The sequence below is a fragment of the Hemitrygon akajei genome, chromosome 9 (assembly GCF_048418815.1).
Source record: "Hemitrygon akajei chromosome 9, sHemAka1.3, whole genome shotgun sequence".
Lineage (NCBI taxonomy): Eukaryota > Metazoa > Chordata > Chondrichthyes > Myliobatiformes > Dasyatidae > Hemitrygon > Hemitrygon akajei.
Window position 1 is genome coordinate 145,556,898 of NC_133132.1, and position 19,157 is coordinate 145,576,054.

General features: G+C 38.6%; 1 protein-coding gene across 4 annotated transcripts in view; it reads right to left on the reverse strand.

Moving 5' to 3' along the window:
- supt3h (SPT3 homolog, SAGA and STAGA complex component) overlaps positions 1–19,157 on the reverse strand; it is a 398,081-nt gene that overhangs the window by 38,420 nt on the left and 340,504 nt on the right. For all 4 annotated transcript variants that reach the window (XM_073057204.1, XM_073057206.1, XM_073057205.1 and 1 more), the window contains one exon: positions 4,891–5,001. In XM_073057204.1, coding sequence (XP_072913305.1) covers positions 4,891–5,001 — 111 coding nt within the window. The remainder of the gene's footprint in view (positions 1–4,890; positions 5,002–19,157) is intronic.

Here is a 19,157-nt window from a genome sequence, read left to right on the forward strand (position 1 = left end):
GCACAAATTGCTGGGGCCCTAGCAGAGATATTTAAATTATCCTTAGCGATAGCTGAGGTACCAGAGGATTGAGCATAGCTAATGTTGTTCCACTGTTTAAGAAAGACTCTTAAAAATAAACCAGGACATTATAGGCCTGATCAGTAGTGGGAAAGTTATTAGAAGGTATTCTGAGTGACCGGATGTACAAGTATTTCGACAGACATGGACTGATTAGGTATAGTTGGCATGGGTTTGTGTATGGTAGGTCATGTCTGTCCAATCTTATAGTTTTTCGAGGAAGTTACCAGGAAAGTTGATGAAGGCAGGGCAATGGATGTTGTCTACATGGACATTAGCAAGGCATTTGATAAGGTCCCAAATTGGAGGTTGGTCAAGAAGGTTCAGTCACTCAGCATTCAAGATGAGGTAGTAAATTGTATTAGACATTGGTTTTATTGGAGAAGCCAGAGAGTGGCAGTGGATGGTTGTCCCTCTGACTGGAGGCTTTTGACTAGTGGAGTACTGCAGGGATCGATGCTGGGTGTTTTGTTGTTTGTCATCAATGATAAACTGGATCAACAAATTTGTGGATGACTCCAAGATTTGGGGTGTAGTGAACAGCGAGGAAGGCCATCCTGCTCGCAGTGGGATCTGGACCAGCTGTAAAAAATGGGCAGAGAAATAGCAGATGGAATTTAATGAAGGCAAGTGCAGGTGTTACACTTCGGTTGGATGAACCAGGGTAGGTCTTACATTGTGAGTGGTAAGGCACTCAAGAGTATGGTAGACCACAAGGATCTGGGTATATAGGTCCTTATTAATTGAAACTGGTGTCACAGATAGATAAGGTTGTAAAGAAGGCCTATAGCACATTGGTCTTTATAAATCAAAGTACTGAGTACAGGAGATGGGATGTAATGTTGAAGTTGTATCAGACATTAGTGAGATCTAATTTGGAGTACACTGTGCAATTTTGGTCACTTACAGGAAATATGTAAATAAGGCTGAAAAAGCACAGGGCAAATTTACAAGGATATTGCTGGTCTGGAGGTTCTAAGTAAAAATGAAAGATTGAATCAGTTAGGACTTTATTCCTTGGAACATAGAAGATTTGATTGAGGAATTCAGAATTATGATAGGGTAAATGCAAGTAGGTTTTTTTCCACTGAGGTTGGGTGAGATAACAACCAGAGGTCATGGCTTAAGGGTGAAAGGTGAAATGTGAAATGTTGAAAGGAAACATCAGGGGAAACTTCTTCACTCAGAGGGTCGTGAGAGTGTAGAACGAGCTGCCAGCTCAAGTGGTGCATGTAAGCTCAATTTCAGCATTTAAGGCCAGTTTGAATATGCACATGGATGGTAGGGGTATAAAGGGTTATGGTTCCGGTACAGATTGATGGGCGTAGGCAGTTTATATGGTTCCCTGTCGTCTAGACAGGCTGAAGAACCTGTTTCTGTGTTTTACTTTTCTATGACTCTCTGAATCATTGCTTAATTAAAGTAATAATAACTTGGCTTCATTTCAGAAGATCCAATTGTTTTTATTAAACAGTAATCTATAAACAACATTCCTTTTATTCAGACATTTTAATTCCTTTCATCTCAGTCCTCCCATCCCCCTCCCTCTACTCTCATTGAGTTATCCGTACAGAGGTATGACAATTTTGGATGCTGTGCTCACATTATCACGACTGCAGTCAATGTTTATCTTTCATTGACCGGGTGAAGAGTCTGACAGAATCTATATTGAGTCAGCAAAGATATGAAAAAAAAACAAGGTTTGTAATATGGACAATGACTTCATCATTAATATAAACTTTAGATGAGTCTTAGAAATGGATGACTCATAAATTACTTTTGCACCAACATTCTACTCTAATAACATATAATAAGCATAACATATTTTGTTTCTCTCATCCCTGCATGGGCAGTCAGGTGGAAGATGGAATATAATGTGAGGAAAGATCTACTGGAGGCAAAGGCTCATTAAGTTAAGTCATTGGATAAAGAAGTTGAGGTATGAAGAGAAGGTTAGCCCTTTACTCATTGGATATTAGAAAAATGAAGAGGAATTTGACAGGGTGGATGGAGAGAGAACATTTCTCTTAGTGGAGATATCCAGAACAAGTGCACAACAAATGGGGGCTTAGTCATTTAAGATGGTGATGAGGAGAAATTTCTTCTCTCAAGAGTCATGATTGTTTGGAATTCTTTATGCCACACAGCTATGAAAGTTAATACATCTAAGGTAGGGACATTTGAAACATAATGGAGTCAAGGACCTTGGGGAGAGAGTAAGAAGGTAGTCTGAAGGCCAGGATGGGAGGTGAATGGTGAATCCTGTTGAAGATGCAGACTGATCTACTCCTGTTTCCGTACTGGTTGGTCTATATTCTTAGCTCCTCCCCCTTTTAACCATATAGCCATGTAACAATTACAGCACGGAAACAGGCCATCTCGGCCCTTCTAGTCCGTGCAGAACGCTTACTCTCACCTAGTCCCACTGACCTGCACTTAAGCCCATAACCCTCCATAACTAGTCCACCAAGACCAAGGAGATGGTGGTGGACTTTAGGAGATCTAGGCCTCATATGGAGCCAGTGATCATTAATGGAGAATGTGTGGAGCAGGTTAAGACCTACAAGTATCTGGGAGTACAGTTAGACGAGAAGCTAGACTGGACTGCCAACACAGATGCCTTGTGCAGGAAGGCACAGAGTCGACTGTACTTCCTTAGAAGGTTGGCGTCATTCAATGTCTGTAGTGAGATGCTGAAGATGTTCTATAGGTCAGTTGTGGAGAGCGCCCTCTTCTTTGTGGTGGCGTGTTGGGGAGGAAGCATTAAGAAGAGGGACGCCTCACGTCTTAATAAGCTGGTAAGGAAGGCGGGCTCTGTCGTGGGCAAAGTACTGGAGAGTTTAGCATCGGTAGCTGAGCGAAGGGCGCTGAGTAGGCTACGGTCAATTATGGAAAACTCTGAACATCCTCTACATAGCACCATCCAGAGACAGAGAAGCAGTTTCAGCGACAGGTTACTATCGATGCAATGCTCCTCTGACAGGATGAAGAGGTCAATACTCCCCAATGCCATTAGGCTTTACAATTCAACCGCCAGGACTTAAGAACTTTTTAAAAGCTATTATTAATGCTGTCTGAGATAGTGATTTAGATGCATATCATATTTTTTTTACTGAGTCAAGTATTGTATGTTATTAGTTTTTGCTACAACAAGTGTATGGGACTTTGGAAAAAAAAGTTGAATTTCCCCATGGGGATGAATAAAGTATCTATCTATCTATCTATCTATCATTCCTTTCCTGTCCATATACCTATCCAATTTTTTTTTAAAATGACAATACCGAACCTGCCTCTACCACTTCTACTGGAAGCTCCTTCCACATAGCTACCACTCTCTGAGTAAAGAAGTTCCCCCTCGTGTTACCCCTAAACTTTTGCCCCCTAACTCTCAACTCAACTTTTAGATTTTGAACAGTGAACTCAGTCACTCAAAGAGAAAATGTCTGTTGAGGTTCTCTGTAGCCAGTACATTTGGGAAACTATCTGAGTTTGTAGGGCAGTGAGTTTTTCACTATAGATTTATAGATAATAAATCTATAGTCCTGTGGCAATCAATCACTGATAAATTGATTGACCTTGGAAAGCTGGAACGTTAAGCTTGTTCAGCACTGTTGGCACCACTGCACTTGGCAGATGGTCAAACCGCCTGCTGCTGAACACCTATTCAAAATTTTCATATTCAAAGGGATTTGCATCAGCAAATACCTTGACCATTAATAAGCATAGACTCTCAAGAAGTTAGAGGTCAAGGTATATATTTACCTATTGTAATTTTATTTTTTCTTATTTATAGAGAAACTTCAATTATCAGGAAATAATTGGAAATGCAGCATCAGTAGTTTTCAAGCATGTTGCACCTAAGATTTATATTTAAGTGATGCAAAATTTTACAAGCTGTTCTATGAACACAAAATTAATAGTTTCGGCATATTTAGACCTATTTTGATATAATTACATATCAAAATACTTCTCCATTTCTAGAACAAGTACTAATGCTGTCTTTTAAAAAAAAAATTCCTTTCAAAAATCAAAGCAGTACAAGTTAAATTCAGCAAATGTAACACAAAACGTAGTCATCATTTGTTGCTTCTTTTTGTTAATTTTAAAATTTACCAAATAGGAAAGGTATCATTTTTGTTAGAATGACGTTTGCGGAATGCAGGTTCTGTAATAATAGTCTGTGATCCATCCCATAGGTTTATCTTTCTATATGGTTAATCTGAACTTTATTTAGTACAATAGCAAACATTCCAATTTTTACAACTAAACCAGCTAACTGCAACTTGACAGACTACAAGTTAGTGAGCATCAACATCCCACAACCAAAGTCAGAAGGCAACAGACAGTTGAGAAAGTTAAAATACACCAAATTCAGTCACTTGGAGTTGATACTTTAATTCTTATAAAGTGAGAGCACCAACCAGTTCTGGCACAAAAACCCCAGTCAAGTTCTCAGAAAAATGTTAAAATCAGTTTACGCTAACAGTGCAGAACATTTCTTTGATACATGGTTCCCTCATTAAGTTAATCTGCAATAAATGTCTATGCAATGTATTAAAACTCATCACAGGATTTGTAGCAGCAGGCATATAAGATTCTAAAATAATATGAAACACATGAATATAATGAAAAAGAGTTTTGGTAATGCTTTAACTGCCAAGAAAGAGAGTATTTTATTCTCCTAAGAGAATTTCATAAACTTTTTTGTCAAGAAAATTGCAGCTGCCACAAATTGCTCACAACAATTCCAATACTTCGAACTTTGACCACTTAAAACTAAAGACACTCCTACATATAAATATAACTTTTTATAGCACTGTTATTACGTACTGTGAATGGAGAAAGAGGGCCAATTTTGCGGCTGTACCGTCGGATCACCTCTCTGATGTGGCTGGGCTGGATGGCATCACTGTGAGTCTCTAAACCACAAGCTGCAGCACTCTGTAACATACAGTCATAAATTCTTAACTAAATCAAAAACACTACAACAACTTCAGATAAAAGACCTACAGTACAGAAATCTGAACAAGATTGGTTAATTAAATTTAATTTATTTGAGTTTAAATAAATCCCTATAAAGGCTGTGTGGAGAAATGCAGCAAGGGGGAAATAAGAAAATTAAATGAAATAATTCTATTATTTAGTCATTTCATTTGTATATAATGATACAGTAACACTTTAATACCTAACCTTGGAGTTAAAATTCAAGAAGAAAATTGTAGTGTTTAGTGTCCTGAATGAGGGTGTTGGCCTGGAATGTCAGCTCTTTATTCCTCTCCATAGATGCTGCATGAACTGCTGAATTCCTCCAACATTTTGTGTGTGTTGCTCTGTAATTCCAGCATTTGCAGAATTTCTTGTGTTTAACTACTGCATTCCTGGGTACTTTATTTCACTGGGAATAAATGGCAGTTTTTCTGTCCATAAGATTTTCTGTATCGGTGAACACATTCATACAGCAAAGCAACCATGATCATCAGCAGCTGTGGGAGTGTTCCTCAATTTATGTTAAGTCTTACTTAACGACGCCTACTAAGAAAATAGCATCTTGTTTATCTACAGCTAGTTGAAGCACCGGCAGGCATGCTACAGTCAGAATTATTGCTTCTGGGTTAGCTATAGGTATGCAGTCTGATCCTCAAACCCAACGTAAAAGCACAAAGCGTTGGGTATACTGAGCATTCCAGAACAGAGAAACAGAATTATCATTTCAGGTTGATGAACAGGTCCTGATTTCTGGCCACTGATCCTTGCTGGAAGGTACATTTATGTGCTGTATTGAAAATAAATTGACTTCTGACTGTGATGCCTGCAATGTAGAGTTCCAATCGATACTCAGTGTGTCAGGTTACATACAAAGAATATATTATTTTTGGAGGACCTTGGGTACCATAACTATAAATGATCAAAACCTTCTGGATCCTGTACTTTGTTAATATGCAATTTTAATGATATTGAAGATTTAAAACAGAGAAACTTAGCCCTTTAAGATATTCTTTACCACTGTAGTCACTACAATTAATTTTCCTTCTTAAATTAATATATTCTATTATTTTTCAGTTTAAGACTATTTTTACCGATAAAGATGCCCAGCTAATTCCTATTATTCAGCTATTACTGTACTGCTTATAGGTCACATGGAAGTAAAATGGTAGAATAAGCATATTCCCGCCAATAGTACAAGAAATCTTCTTTTCAATTCCATAATGTTAATGTGGCCAAGAAATTACATTGTTCAGTAATTCCTAGTGAGAAGGTATTCTCTGAGAATAGGAGGCATCTTGATAAATACATTTCAAATGTTGCTATATATAACAATAAGATGTAGAATTTTGCATCTACCCTTTTGAGAAAGAAAATGTCTGCTCTACACAAATTAAAAAAATAAAAATATTCTTTCTCTTAGTTTGTCAGAAATGTATGAGCTATAAATCAAAAGCATTACTAGCCTTGTTTTACCCATCTTAGGAATTTAATACATTTTAGATTGTTAGAAAAATAACAGAAGATTTTCCATTAAAGAGTAACATTCCAAAGTTTCTCCCGAAACCACTATTTAAGAGATGTTATATACGCATCGACATATCACATAATGATGATGACCTAAGCATCACAAATTATACGCATTTAGGCATAACGTTTTCCTTTCCCATTGACATGACAGAAAGAATAGATCAATGCTTGTTCTGTGACAAGCCTGGCTCACAAAAAAAAACTTTGCCTTGGTATTAACTTGAAATAATTTGATGGTTGATTACTATTTCAAGACTATTTTATTATGTAGTTCTTTGTTATTATCACTGCTGGATTCTGGTGCAACTTGAAGTATCCAAAAAAGTCAGACTGATACTTCTCCAGCCATGTTGGGCTGGAACAGCACACATAATTACTCCTCCACAACTGCTAAAATTATATTGATCGAGTTTGCTTTCCGGCATTCAGAACCAATGAAAGTAAGTCTGGTTCTTTCCAGTAAACTTTGTACATTCCAAGAATATTACAGTTAAATTTAGGTTTGCAATCATTTCTAAAATGGCTCCAAGGGCTCACGCAGAAAATATGAAATGTACAATATCAATTTTAAAAGTAGGTTTAAATTTTCTGCAGAAGATATATATATTTAAATTTAATTTAAAGGATATATTTAAATTTCAATTAAAGTAACAAATAAGACTAAATAATGTTACAATTATTCTGTAAGATGCTTTTTCAACAACATTAATTTACAAAAAGTCAAAAACATGACTCAATTTCCTTTTCCCCCACAATCAAAAAAAATTATAAGCTGTGATATGATGTAATCAGCACATCTGTAACATTCTTGTAAAGGAACTGCAGTTTATTTTTGAATAATCAATCACTTCATATTCAGGGGCTTAGCACTGAGATGGTTAAACTACTGAATTGGCAGACAGTGTTCAGGTTCCTTAACATTTGGGGTATTTAAATTCAAGTAATTAACTAAATATCTAAATTCCAAATAGTCTCAGAAACAGTGAACATTAAACTACCATACAAAAAATCGATAAGGGTTACCAGAGTCTTTCAGAGAAGGAAATCTGTTTTTCTTCCAGAGGATAGCCTATGTTTGACTCCCAGCACACCCAATGAGCAGAGAAACAGGCCATACAGCTCACTGAATATGTACACTGTCCATTCCATACAATATCAAGCACCCATTTTTTACACTAATCTTATCCTAACTCATTTTATTGTCCCCATATTCCTATCAACCATATCCAAGTTTTACCACTCATCTGTTCACTAAGGTCAGTTTACAGATTCACAATTCTGGGATGCTGGAGAAATAACCCTCAGAGTCACATGAAAATATATAAACGCCACACAGACAGCACCAGAGATCAGGGTGGAACTTGGGTTCCTGGAGCTATGAGGCAGGTCTACCAGCTACACCACTGTGTTGTCCTTGTGGATAATACTAAACTACCCTCAACAGGGGCAGAAAGGGATGAACTTGGCCTTTTCTCCTTGGAGCGACGGAGGATGAGAGGTGTCCTGATAGAGGTGTATAAGATGATGAGAGGCAGTGATCGTATGGATAGTCAGAGGCTTGTCCCCAGGGCTGAAATGGCTAGTACGAGTGGGCACAGTTTTAAGGTGCTTGGAAGTAGGTACAGAGGAGATTGTCAGGGGTAAGTTTTTTACTCAGAGAGTGGTGAGTGCCGGCAACAGTGGTGGAGGCAGATATGATAGAGTCTTTTAAGAGACTCCTGGATAGGTACATGGAGCTTAGAAAAATAAAGGGCTGTGGGTAACCCTAGGTAATTTCTAAGGTAAGGACAACTTTGTGGGCTGAAGGGCCTATATTGTGCTGCAGGTTTTCTACGTTCCTAATAAATCCTGGCATTGCAAGTGACATAAACATCCCATGAACTAATATGTTTTCCATTCATAAAGACATTTGCTGGTCTTTCATCTCTTTCAGCACGCAATACATCTCACAGTATTGAGTTAAACAAAATGCAGGGAGGATGCTACTTAGTCATTATAGCCAGGCAAGAATTGAATGTATTGTGACCACAGCATGGAATGGAAACTTCACCTACAGTGTTCTCACGCAATACACTCAGTAGCAGCACTCTTATCTTTTGAGTCATAAGGCCATAGGTTCAAGTTCTGCTCCAAGAGACTTGAACTCTTGGAACTCCTGTGCTGTATTAAGTTCAAGTTCAAGTTTAATTGTCATTCAACCATACACATGAATAGTGTAATGAAACAGTGTTCCTCTGGGGGCCAAGATACAAAACACAATACCAAGTAGTGCGATCACTTGAGTATGATGCTCTCCTAAGCAGTGGTCTACTGGTGGGTCCTCATGTGGATGTATTAGTGAATATTAGCGAATGAGAATTTAGATACATAACCATCTCCAAAATAAAGATTCTACTTAATTATTTTGAAGAATAGTAGAAAAATAAACCGTGTTTCAGCCAATGCTTAACCCTCAACCAACATCACTACAAATAAATAAACTGGTCAAAATGAATGTTATTTTTGTGATTCTGTTGTGTGCAATTGATTGGCTCTTTCCCCACACATTACAGTAACTCATTTCAGAAGTACTTCAATGTTATTGGGTAACCCAAGGTTATAATGATATAAAATCTACACTAACCGCAGAGTAATATTAGCTGAGGGAGACTTATTTGTTCATTTAAACTTAATTTAGTACTTTCCACATCATTCCAAAAAGAGACAGATCTGCCAGAAAATGAATGGTCTGTACGCGCTTTTCTATTTAAATATGATGCATGTATTTAACTCGACAACAAGTAACAATATTTTGGCCTTGTGGGGTTATTTTCAGGTCAGACCAGAAGACGGCAGGCCAACAGTATTGATGGCGCATTTGCAGACTTGATAATACCTTGGGCTCATACAAGTGGAATATCAGAGACTCTGTTTCAGAAGTATTCCACTTCAGCCAAGATTTGCCATAGGCTAAATTTGTTTGGTTCACAGGCTGTAATTTGGGAGTTCCTGATCATGAGTAATTGCTTCAGACAATGCAAAGAAAATAACCGTTTTAAGTGTTAATGTTCCTTTAAATTTGCAGTTTTTTTCCCCTTTCAAACCTTTTCATCTTGCGGATCATACGTAAATACAGCCATAGAACAGTGTACAGTGTCTTTGGCCTATGATGCTTGTGTCGATCAGGATGCTAATTAAAACAAATCCCATCTATGTGAACATAGTCCATATCCCTCCACTCCCTGGATATTGATGCGCTTAACCAAATGCCTTCTAAACATTGCTATCGCATATATTTCCAGCTAACTCCCTCGGCTGCATGATCCAGGCACCTAGCGCTCTCCGTGTTAAAATTACCTAAAATTCAAAATAAACGGTCCCCACTGACATTAACGTTATGCCCACTAGTATTTGACATTTTTATCCTGGGGAAAAGGAATCTAATTATTCTATTGATGCCTCTTATAATTTTATATATCAGTACCCCTCAACCTTCGATACTTGAACGAAAGCAATTCAAGTATGTCCTAACTCTCCTTATAGTAATACTCTCCAATCCAGGTAATACCTTAGTCATCAAGAGCATTTCATGACCCTTTTAGCTTTCCTGAACCCCTGTTTTAGTTCTTTCCTGCTTCCTTTATATTTTTCAAGGGCCCTGGCTGATTTCAGATTCCTATCTTTACGAATGATTCCTTTTACTTCTTGACAAAATATTCATCTCTCTTCATCCAAGGTTCTTGAACCTTGCCAGCCTAGCAGTTTACTTCACAGGACTATGGTAGTCCTGAATACTAGCCAGTTATCCTTAAAATGACCCCCATGTCAGCTGTGGATTTTCCCAATAACAGTCACTCTGAATCTATCTCCCAAGTAATTGTCTAATAATGTTGTAATTAACCTTCCCAATTTAGCTCTCTTCCCACCACCCACACCAACCCACCCCCAATGGTTTAGTATTATCCTTAACCATAGTTATCTTAAAACTTACAGTAATGTTGCTAAAAAGTGCTCCTACTAAAACTTCAATCACTTGGCCAGGCTCACTCCCCAACGGCTGACATGGACTACTTTTATAGTGAATGTATAAATTCTGCCCTTTCTAAGTCAGGCCAAGTCAATATTGGAGAAATTAAAGTCACCCACTGCACAAATTCTGTTGCTTTTGCAATTTCCAAAATCTGCCTATATATCAGTACCTCTGCCTTTCACTCACTATTGAGAGGTTTTACAGCATAACCCTGTCATTGTGAATGCTTTTTCTTATTCCTGAGCTATTGCCTCACTTATTGAGCCCTCTCTAAAGGCGCCTGTAATATTCTCACCAGTACGGATCCCTGACCTCTTTTATACCGCAATCGCATCTCAACATTTAAACCATGGACTGTTCAGCCACCAGTCCTTTGCTTCTCTCAGCCAAGTCCATGTAATGGCCATGCACCAATTCCATGCACTAATTCAGGTTCTGAAGTCCATCCACCTTACCCATAATACTCACTGCCATGAAATAAATACCTGACCCAATTAGTTACACTTTGCTCACTAAACTAGCCTTGCCAATCCTTCCTATCAGACGTAACCTCTATCTTCCCTTCAAACTATCCACTAGCTCATCTACTGCTTGATCACTTGGTTCTTACCTCCACGCCATGCTGCTTTAAACTAGTATTATCAGACCCCTCTGAGACGTTAATGGTGCACTTCCAGTTTAGGTCCAACCTGTCATTCTCGTGCAGATCTTGCCTGCCCTGGAAGAGAGCCCAATGATCTATGTGTATGAAGCTTTCCCTCCTGTACCACTTCATTAGCCACTCATTCAACCATTTCACCTTCCTGTTTCTTGCCTTGCTAGCATATGGCACATTAAGTAATTCTGAAATAGGTACCCGAGAATTTTTCTACCCAACTCTTTAAGTTCTGCATGTAAGATATCATCTCTCCTCCTGCCTTTGCCATTAGTACCAATATGGATCTCTATCTCTGGCTGCTCATTCTCCACCTGCAGGACGTCCTGCATTTGCTCAGAGACATCCTTGATCCTGGCACCAGGGAGGAAACACACTATCCTGGATTCACAGGTACACCTCTCTGATCCCCTGACTAAAGAGACACTTGCATTATTGCTTTCTTCGATTTTGCCCAATACAAGAGAGCCAGTCGTAGTGTCACTGATCTGGCTGCTGCTGCCATTTTGTCCTCAGAGATATCCAAACAGTACCCAAAGCAGAATACGTGCTTGAGAGTGGGAGAGTCATAGGAGACTCCTGCACTACCAAAGCCTGTCATTGCAGGTCGTCAAAAATTGAAACCAAGGCAACTTAAATGTGTTCTTTCAGTTGTTTTTAGTGTGAGTGAAAATGAGTTATGATGGCTGAGCGGTAAGATGAAAGTTAATGAAGAAAGCTTACAGTGAAGCCGAGGCAAGATGGCAACCAGCAGGAAAATCTAACAAAGTATAAAGCACCATCTGCACCATGAAAGAATGTACTTAGCAAACTTTTGGCTTCTGTGAAGTAAAATACTGAACAATACAAGTAGTGATATACTAAAACGTACAAAACCCAATGAAACAAACAAAATGTGGCCAAAGAACTGGATAGTATTCAGATTTGTATCCTAATTTAAAAGATTTAAAAGCACAATATTGATTTACAAATTCAAATATGTAAATCACATTGAGCAACAATTTCATTGCATGCAAGGTTACTAAAATACAATCTGATCCTTCAGCTCATCAATGGATTACATGAAGATAGTGTTATATTCATTCTAAACTGATTCTATGTTCTTCCATATATTAACTGTGCAGTTGTGTTGCAGTACTAGCACGAGTCAAACAAAATGAGCACATTGCCTAGCTGAACAGAATAACTGCAGAAGTTAATTTCTACACACAAAAGCAGGTTCAACTACGCACTGATGAGTACGTTAATGAGAAAATCTTAAGAAACAGAGCCACTAAGCTCCTCTTACAGGTATGGACCTTTCTAAGTTGAACCCAGATTTGAAATCCTCTGAGAGATGAGTCTGTGGTACAGGTAAAATCTTGAGTTGCATCAGTTCTCAGAACAGGCAGTGTTTTGTTTCTATGTCAAGGTCTTGCAAAGTAGCACAGGGGAATGCTGTCTCTGATGAGGCAAGATTCCTCTCACTCCACAGATGCTATTCACAATTCTGCTGTACTTTAAGGACTATTCAGAGATTGACTCTGTAGTCATCAAACTGTGATTACAAAGCTACTAAGGCTAAGCTTGGGTACACAGCAAAAGAAAGCTCTGAAATCTCAGCAGTAAATAATTCTTTGGACTACCTTTTGTGTTCACACTCCTGGGAGCTATGCATAAACTCAAAATATAACTACAGAGCCCCTTTATTGGGGGAAAAAAAACTGAGATTCCTTCCAGTTACTTTTGCATATCGGAGTCCAACAAGGAACCACACCTTCCAACATGCACAATCAGCAAAACTTTCGCTGATCATTAATGAATTTTCATAGGCCCAACAACAAAAGGATAAGTCTACTTGGCTCAACAGAACCCTGGCAGGCCCTTTCCCAAGCATTTTCCATTCCAGTTTGCAAAAAAAGGTAAGGGTAGGATGCAGCCATTGGCTCCACGGTCTTCTTACACCGTGTCTTAGTCACCATTCTTGTGTATGCTGGCAGTCTAGACTATTTTGGTGACTATTCTATGCTTAATGTACAAAAAAAACTGTACAAGTGTCAAGCTGGAGTGACAACCCCCATCTGAACTATATTATTTATAATCTAAATATAACTAACAATATGCTATCTCTCTCCCTCTCTATCAGGTAATCCTGAAAACATTTCTCCTTTTACAGCTATTTAGCAACAAAACTGCACACAAATGTCCTATCTTGCCCCAAACAGTTAAATATACCTTAGCTCAATACAATTATATACCTGAATATTCATCTCTCACAATTAATCGAGCAAGATAGTAAAACTCCCATAACCTGGCACCTTAGGGATTTTGGTTGCACAGGACAAGCAGAATTTCTAGACTATTAAATGTTACTCTGATTACACCAACACACATTTATTTCACTCTCTTTATTAGTTGAAATATATAAGCTGAAGCAATTCAGCCCTTGGATACTGCTCTTGACCACATCCTGGATGCTGCCTCCGGCTGGAAACCTCTTTGTGTTACTACACCCCAGTGCTCACAACCCCAACTCAGGCTGCACACGAATCTAACAGTCCCTGTAAACATGGCTGCTTTTGCTAGTATGCTGGAATGCAGGTAACATTTCGGCATATAACGAGGACTTAATGTACTTACGAGTGAGCCATATACCAAAACTTTGGGCTTTCTGAGGGATCAGAAACCAGATTATTGGATTATGTTCTCTGTATAATGTTTGTGCTGAATCTTTCTTTGGCACTACTAGACTAAAACTAACTCACTACTGCAGACACTATTGCACAAACACTTCTTCAGTCTTTGATGATGATCATCTTTTCTCCTAAAACAGAAACTAATTTGAAGTATATTGACCACACTAACATATTGCACAACTTCAGTAAACTAATTTTTGATATTTTCATTAAAAATATCATGTTATATTGTAACAGAGTAAGCCCAGGATTTAAACAATGCTTACCCATTTTAATTCTATAGAGTCATAGAAAACCAGAGCACAGAAACAGGCCCTTTGGCCCATCTAGTCCATGCCAAAACTATTTAAACTGCCTACTTCCATCGACCTACACCAGGACCATAACCTCCATATCCCTACTATCCATGTACCTATCTAAACTTCTCTTAAACACTGAAATCGAGCTTGCATGGACTATGCTGGCAACTTATTCCACACTTTCACGACACTCTAGATGAAGAAGTTTCCCCTTATGTTCCTCTTAAACTTCTCAGCTTTCACCCTTAAGCCATGACCTCTGGTTGTAGTCCAACCCAACATCAGTGAAGAAAGCGTAATTGCTTTTAACCTATCTGTACCTCTAATAATTTTGCATGCCTCAATCAAATCTCTGAATCCTTTATATTCTAAAATATACAGTCCTAACCTATTCAATTTTTTTCTTATAACTCAGGTCTTCCAGACCTGGCAACATGCTTGTAAATTTTTTCTGCACTTTTTCAACCTTGTTTACATCTTTCTCATAGGTAGGTGACCAAAACTGCACACAATACTCCAAATTAGGCCTCGCCAATGCTTACAGAACTTCAACATAATATTCCATCTTCTTTACTCAACACATTGATTTATGAAGGCCAATGCGCCAAAAGCATTCTTTACGATCTTATCTACCCGTGACGCTACTTTCAATGAATTATGTACCTGTATTCCCAGATCCCTTTATTCTACCGCACTCCTCAGTGCCCTACCGTTCACTGTGTGAGCCCTACCCTGCTTGGTCCTACCGAAATGTAAAACTTTGCACTTGCCTGCATTAAAGTCCATTTGCAACTTTTCAGTTTATTTTTCCAGCTGATGTAGATCCCTCTGCAAGGAATGATAGCCTTCCTCACTGTCCACTACACCTACAGTCTTTTTTTTTTTTAAATTTTTTTATTAGTTTTTCAAAACATTTTACAAAATTAAAAACCCCAAATCCCAATGAGGAGCATTAATACAGAGCAAGGTTAAGCATACAATAACAATATGCTACAAAGGAAGAGAATTTAACAAAAAAGCACCTAAATTAAAGACAAGTGAGCTTAGTGTCCTCCCCAAACCCCACAACACAAGAAAAAAAACAACAATTCCAGACCAACCACCACACAATATAGAGAGTATAAGTCCGGACAGTCAAACTCCCAGACTGTGAATACACTTAGCAACTGAGGATAATAATGCCTACTACCAGAAAAAAAAGGGAGCTGAAAGCAAGGGACCGAAAAGAAAAAAAAACCCTAGTCAAGAGGAAGGTTATGAAAGTACTCGATAAAAGGCCCCCTGATCTTATGGAACTTTAAATCCGAATTGAGAACTCAATAATGAATTTTTTCGAGGTCCAAGCAGGCCATAATGTCGTTAAGCCATTGCGCATGAGTGGGCGGGGCAACATCTCTCCATCTAAGGAGGATCAAGCGTCTCGCCAGGAGAGAGGCAAAGGATAGTATTCGGCATTTGGTCAGACCCAGACATAAATCTGTCTCGCCCCAAAAACCGAACAGAGCAATTAAGGGGTTAGGTTCTAGGTGCTGATTCAGAATACCCGATAGTGTAGTGAAGACATCTTTCCAGAATTTCTCCAAGCTAGGACAGAACCAGTACATATGGATGAGAGAGGCCACGCCCCTCTTGCATTTATCACAGAGCGGACTAATGCCAGGGTAGAATCGAGATAGTTTAGATTTAGACATATGGGCTCTATGAACAATCTTAAACTGTAAGAGACGATGGCGAGCACAAAGAGAGGTTGAGTTAACCGATTTGAGAACTGAGTCCCAGCTCTCCTCGGATAAGGAGATATTTAAATCCTGCTCCCAGGCCATTTTAATTTTATCCACAGGGGCCCATCGTAAGGCTGCTAGTTTATCTCGGAAAATTGAAATTAAACCTTTACCTAGTGGATTAATGGAGAGAAATAGGTCCATAGCATTTTTCGCAGGCATTTCAGGAAACTTAGGAATTAAAGGAGCAATAAAGTGTCGGATTTGGAGATATCTAAAAAAGTGAGCGTTAGGCAGGTTGAACTTAACAGAGAGCTGTTGAAAAGAAGCGAAGCGGTTATCAATGAAGAGATCTTCAAAATGTCTAATGCCCTTCCTGTACCAAACATGGAATGCTGAATCGAACGTGGTAGGAAAAAAAGGTGATTATGTGCGACAGGGCTAGAAATGGAAATCCCCTGGAAACCATAGCATTTTCTGAACTGAGCCCATATACGCAAAGTGTGTCTAACCAGAGGATTAGCTATTGATCTGGGCAGACTGCTAGGGAGTGCAGAGCCAAGAAGTGCAGATATAGATAATTCTTTAGTGGAGCTCAACTCCATTGCCACCCAGTTAGGGCACTCAGGTTGACCGTGGAAGAAAGACCAGAAGGCAGCACAACATATATTAGCTGCCCAGTAATATAAGCGAAAGTTAGGTAAAGCCATGCCACCCTCTTTTTTAGATTTTTGGAGGTGGATTTTATTAATTCTAGAGCGCTTATTCTGCCACAGATATGACAAAATAATAGAGTCTAAGGGATCAAAAAAAAGATTTAGGAATAAAAATTGGGATAGATTGAAATAAGTATAAAAATTTGGGGAGAACATACATTTTGACAACATTGATACGACCTACCAAGGACATAGATAGAGGTGACCATTGTACCTCTGTTTTGTAGCATATGAAAGATTGACAAAGTTTTCACGAAAGAGATCTTTAAACTTCCTTGTGACTGTAATTCCAAGATAAGTAAATTGATTATGGACTACTTTAAAAGGGAGATAATGAAATATTAGTTCTTGTGCTTCTTTATTAATTGGGAAAAGTTCACTCTTATGTAAGTTGAGTTTATAGCCAGAGATCTGGCTAAACTGGTCAAGAGGTTCTAATTTTTATAAATTTTTCTAAGACTGCAAAAAGGTAGTTCCACTCTATACGATCAAATGCTTTCTCCGCATCAAGGGAGATAACACATTCAGGAGTCCCAGTTGGAACTGAGTATAAAATATTAAATAGACGCCGAATGTTAAAAAAAGGGAGACGGTTTTTAATAAAGCCTGTTTGGTCATCAGAGATAATGGAGGGAATAACGGTTTCTAATCTATGAGCCAACACTTTAGCTAAGATCTTTACATCAACATTGAGCAGAGAGATCGGCCTGTACGAGGAACACTCTGTTGGGTCTTTGCCCTTTTTTAAGAGAAGAATAATAGATGCCTCATTGAAAGAGGGTGGCAATTTGCCGTAGTTAAACGAGTCAGATAATACTGAAAGTAACTGAGGAGAAAGAAGTAAGGAGAATGATTTATAAAATTCCACAGGGAACCCATCAGGTCCAGGAGATTTCCCTGAGGACAGTGCAGAAATTGCAAAAGATATTTCTTCTAGTGATATAGGCGCGTTAAGTTTGGCTTTGAAATCAGATGAAAGTGAGGGGATATTCAGATTCTGTAAAAATTGATCCACAGAGATATTGTCATTCAGGGATTCAGAGGAATAAAGCCGAGAATAAAAATTTTTAAATGCGTCATTAATTTCTAAATGATCCGATGTAAAGTCTCCGTTCTCCTTCCGGATCTTTGTAATATGTTGTTTGGCTTTAGAACGCCTCAGCTGATTGGCTAGGAATTTACCAGACTTATCCCCATGAATGTAAAAGCGGCTCTTGCTTTCGAGAAGTTGGCGTTCGACAGGTTGAGTGGACAGAAGGTTAAATTTAGTTTGGAGTTCAACACGCTTCTTGTATAATTCAGGGTTCTTAGTTTGGGCATATAATTGATCCACATCTTTAATCTGGTTAATGAGGTCTGCTCGATCTGCACGGGATCTTCTATTGAGATTTGCTGTGTAAGAGATTATTTGACCCCTCAAATATGCTTTCATGACATCCCAGACAATCTGGGATGGCACTTCAGGTGATGTATTAGTGTTAAAATAGAAGGTTATCTGGTCTTTAATAAATTTTATGAAATCATCATCCGATAGTAAAGTTGAATCGAACCGCCAGTGTTTGTTCCTCTGAGGGAGACCGGGAAAGTTCAGAGAGAGGGTAATTGGGGCATGGTCAGAAATCAGTATACTCTGATAGTCACAAGTGTGGGCAAATGGGATAAGTTGGTTATCGAGTAGGAAATAGTCAATTCTAGTGAAGGTATGGTGAACATGTGAGAAAAAGGAATAATCTCTCTCCGTAGGATGGAGGAAACGCCATATATCAGAGATACCAAAATTAGAGAGAAACGACTGAATAGCTAAGGCAGATTTGGTAGGTGATCTGGTAACAGAGGACGATTGGTCCAGTTTAGGATCCAACCAACAGTTAAAGTCACCACCCAATATAAGAGAGTATGAGTTTAAGTCTGGTAGTGAGGAAAAAAACCGTTCAAAAAAGTTAACATCATCAAAGTTGGGGGCATACAGGTTTGCTAGTGCAACTTTAGTGTTATATAGTTTACCAGAAACAATAATAAAACGGCCATTTGATTCCGATATTTTATTATGGAGTTCAAAAGGAATATTTGAGTTAATAAGAATGGAGACTCCCCTAGCTTTAGCGGCAAAGGATGAATGAAAATGCTGACCCGCCCACTTGGACAGAAGCCGGGAGTTATCGAAACAACGAATATGAGTTTCTTGGAGGAAAGCAATGTCAGCTTTGAGTTGTTTAATATGTGAGAATACCTTCCTCCTTTTAACAGGGTGGTTCAGTCCCTTTACATTCCAGCTCACAAATTTAAGTGCACTAGCCATTATCAATTACTAATGCATAAAAGGCAGCAGGCATATAAAAAATCAAGCGGTACAATAGCAGTCTGGGAGCAGAGATGTAAACATAGATTCGTAAGGTCAAAATATAAACATGTCCTAAACAATAAAGAAATGTTGGATCAGGAAAATCCACCCCACCCACACAACCCAAAACTAGACGGCTACCAAAACAAGTAGCTAGCTCTACCAAAA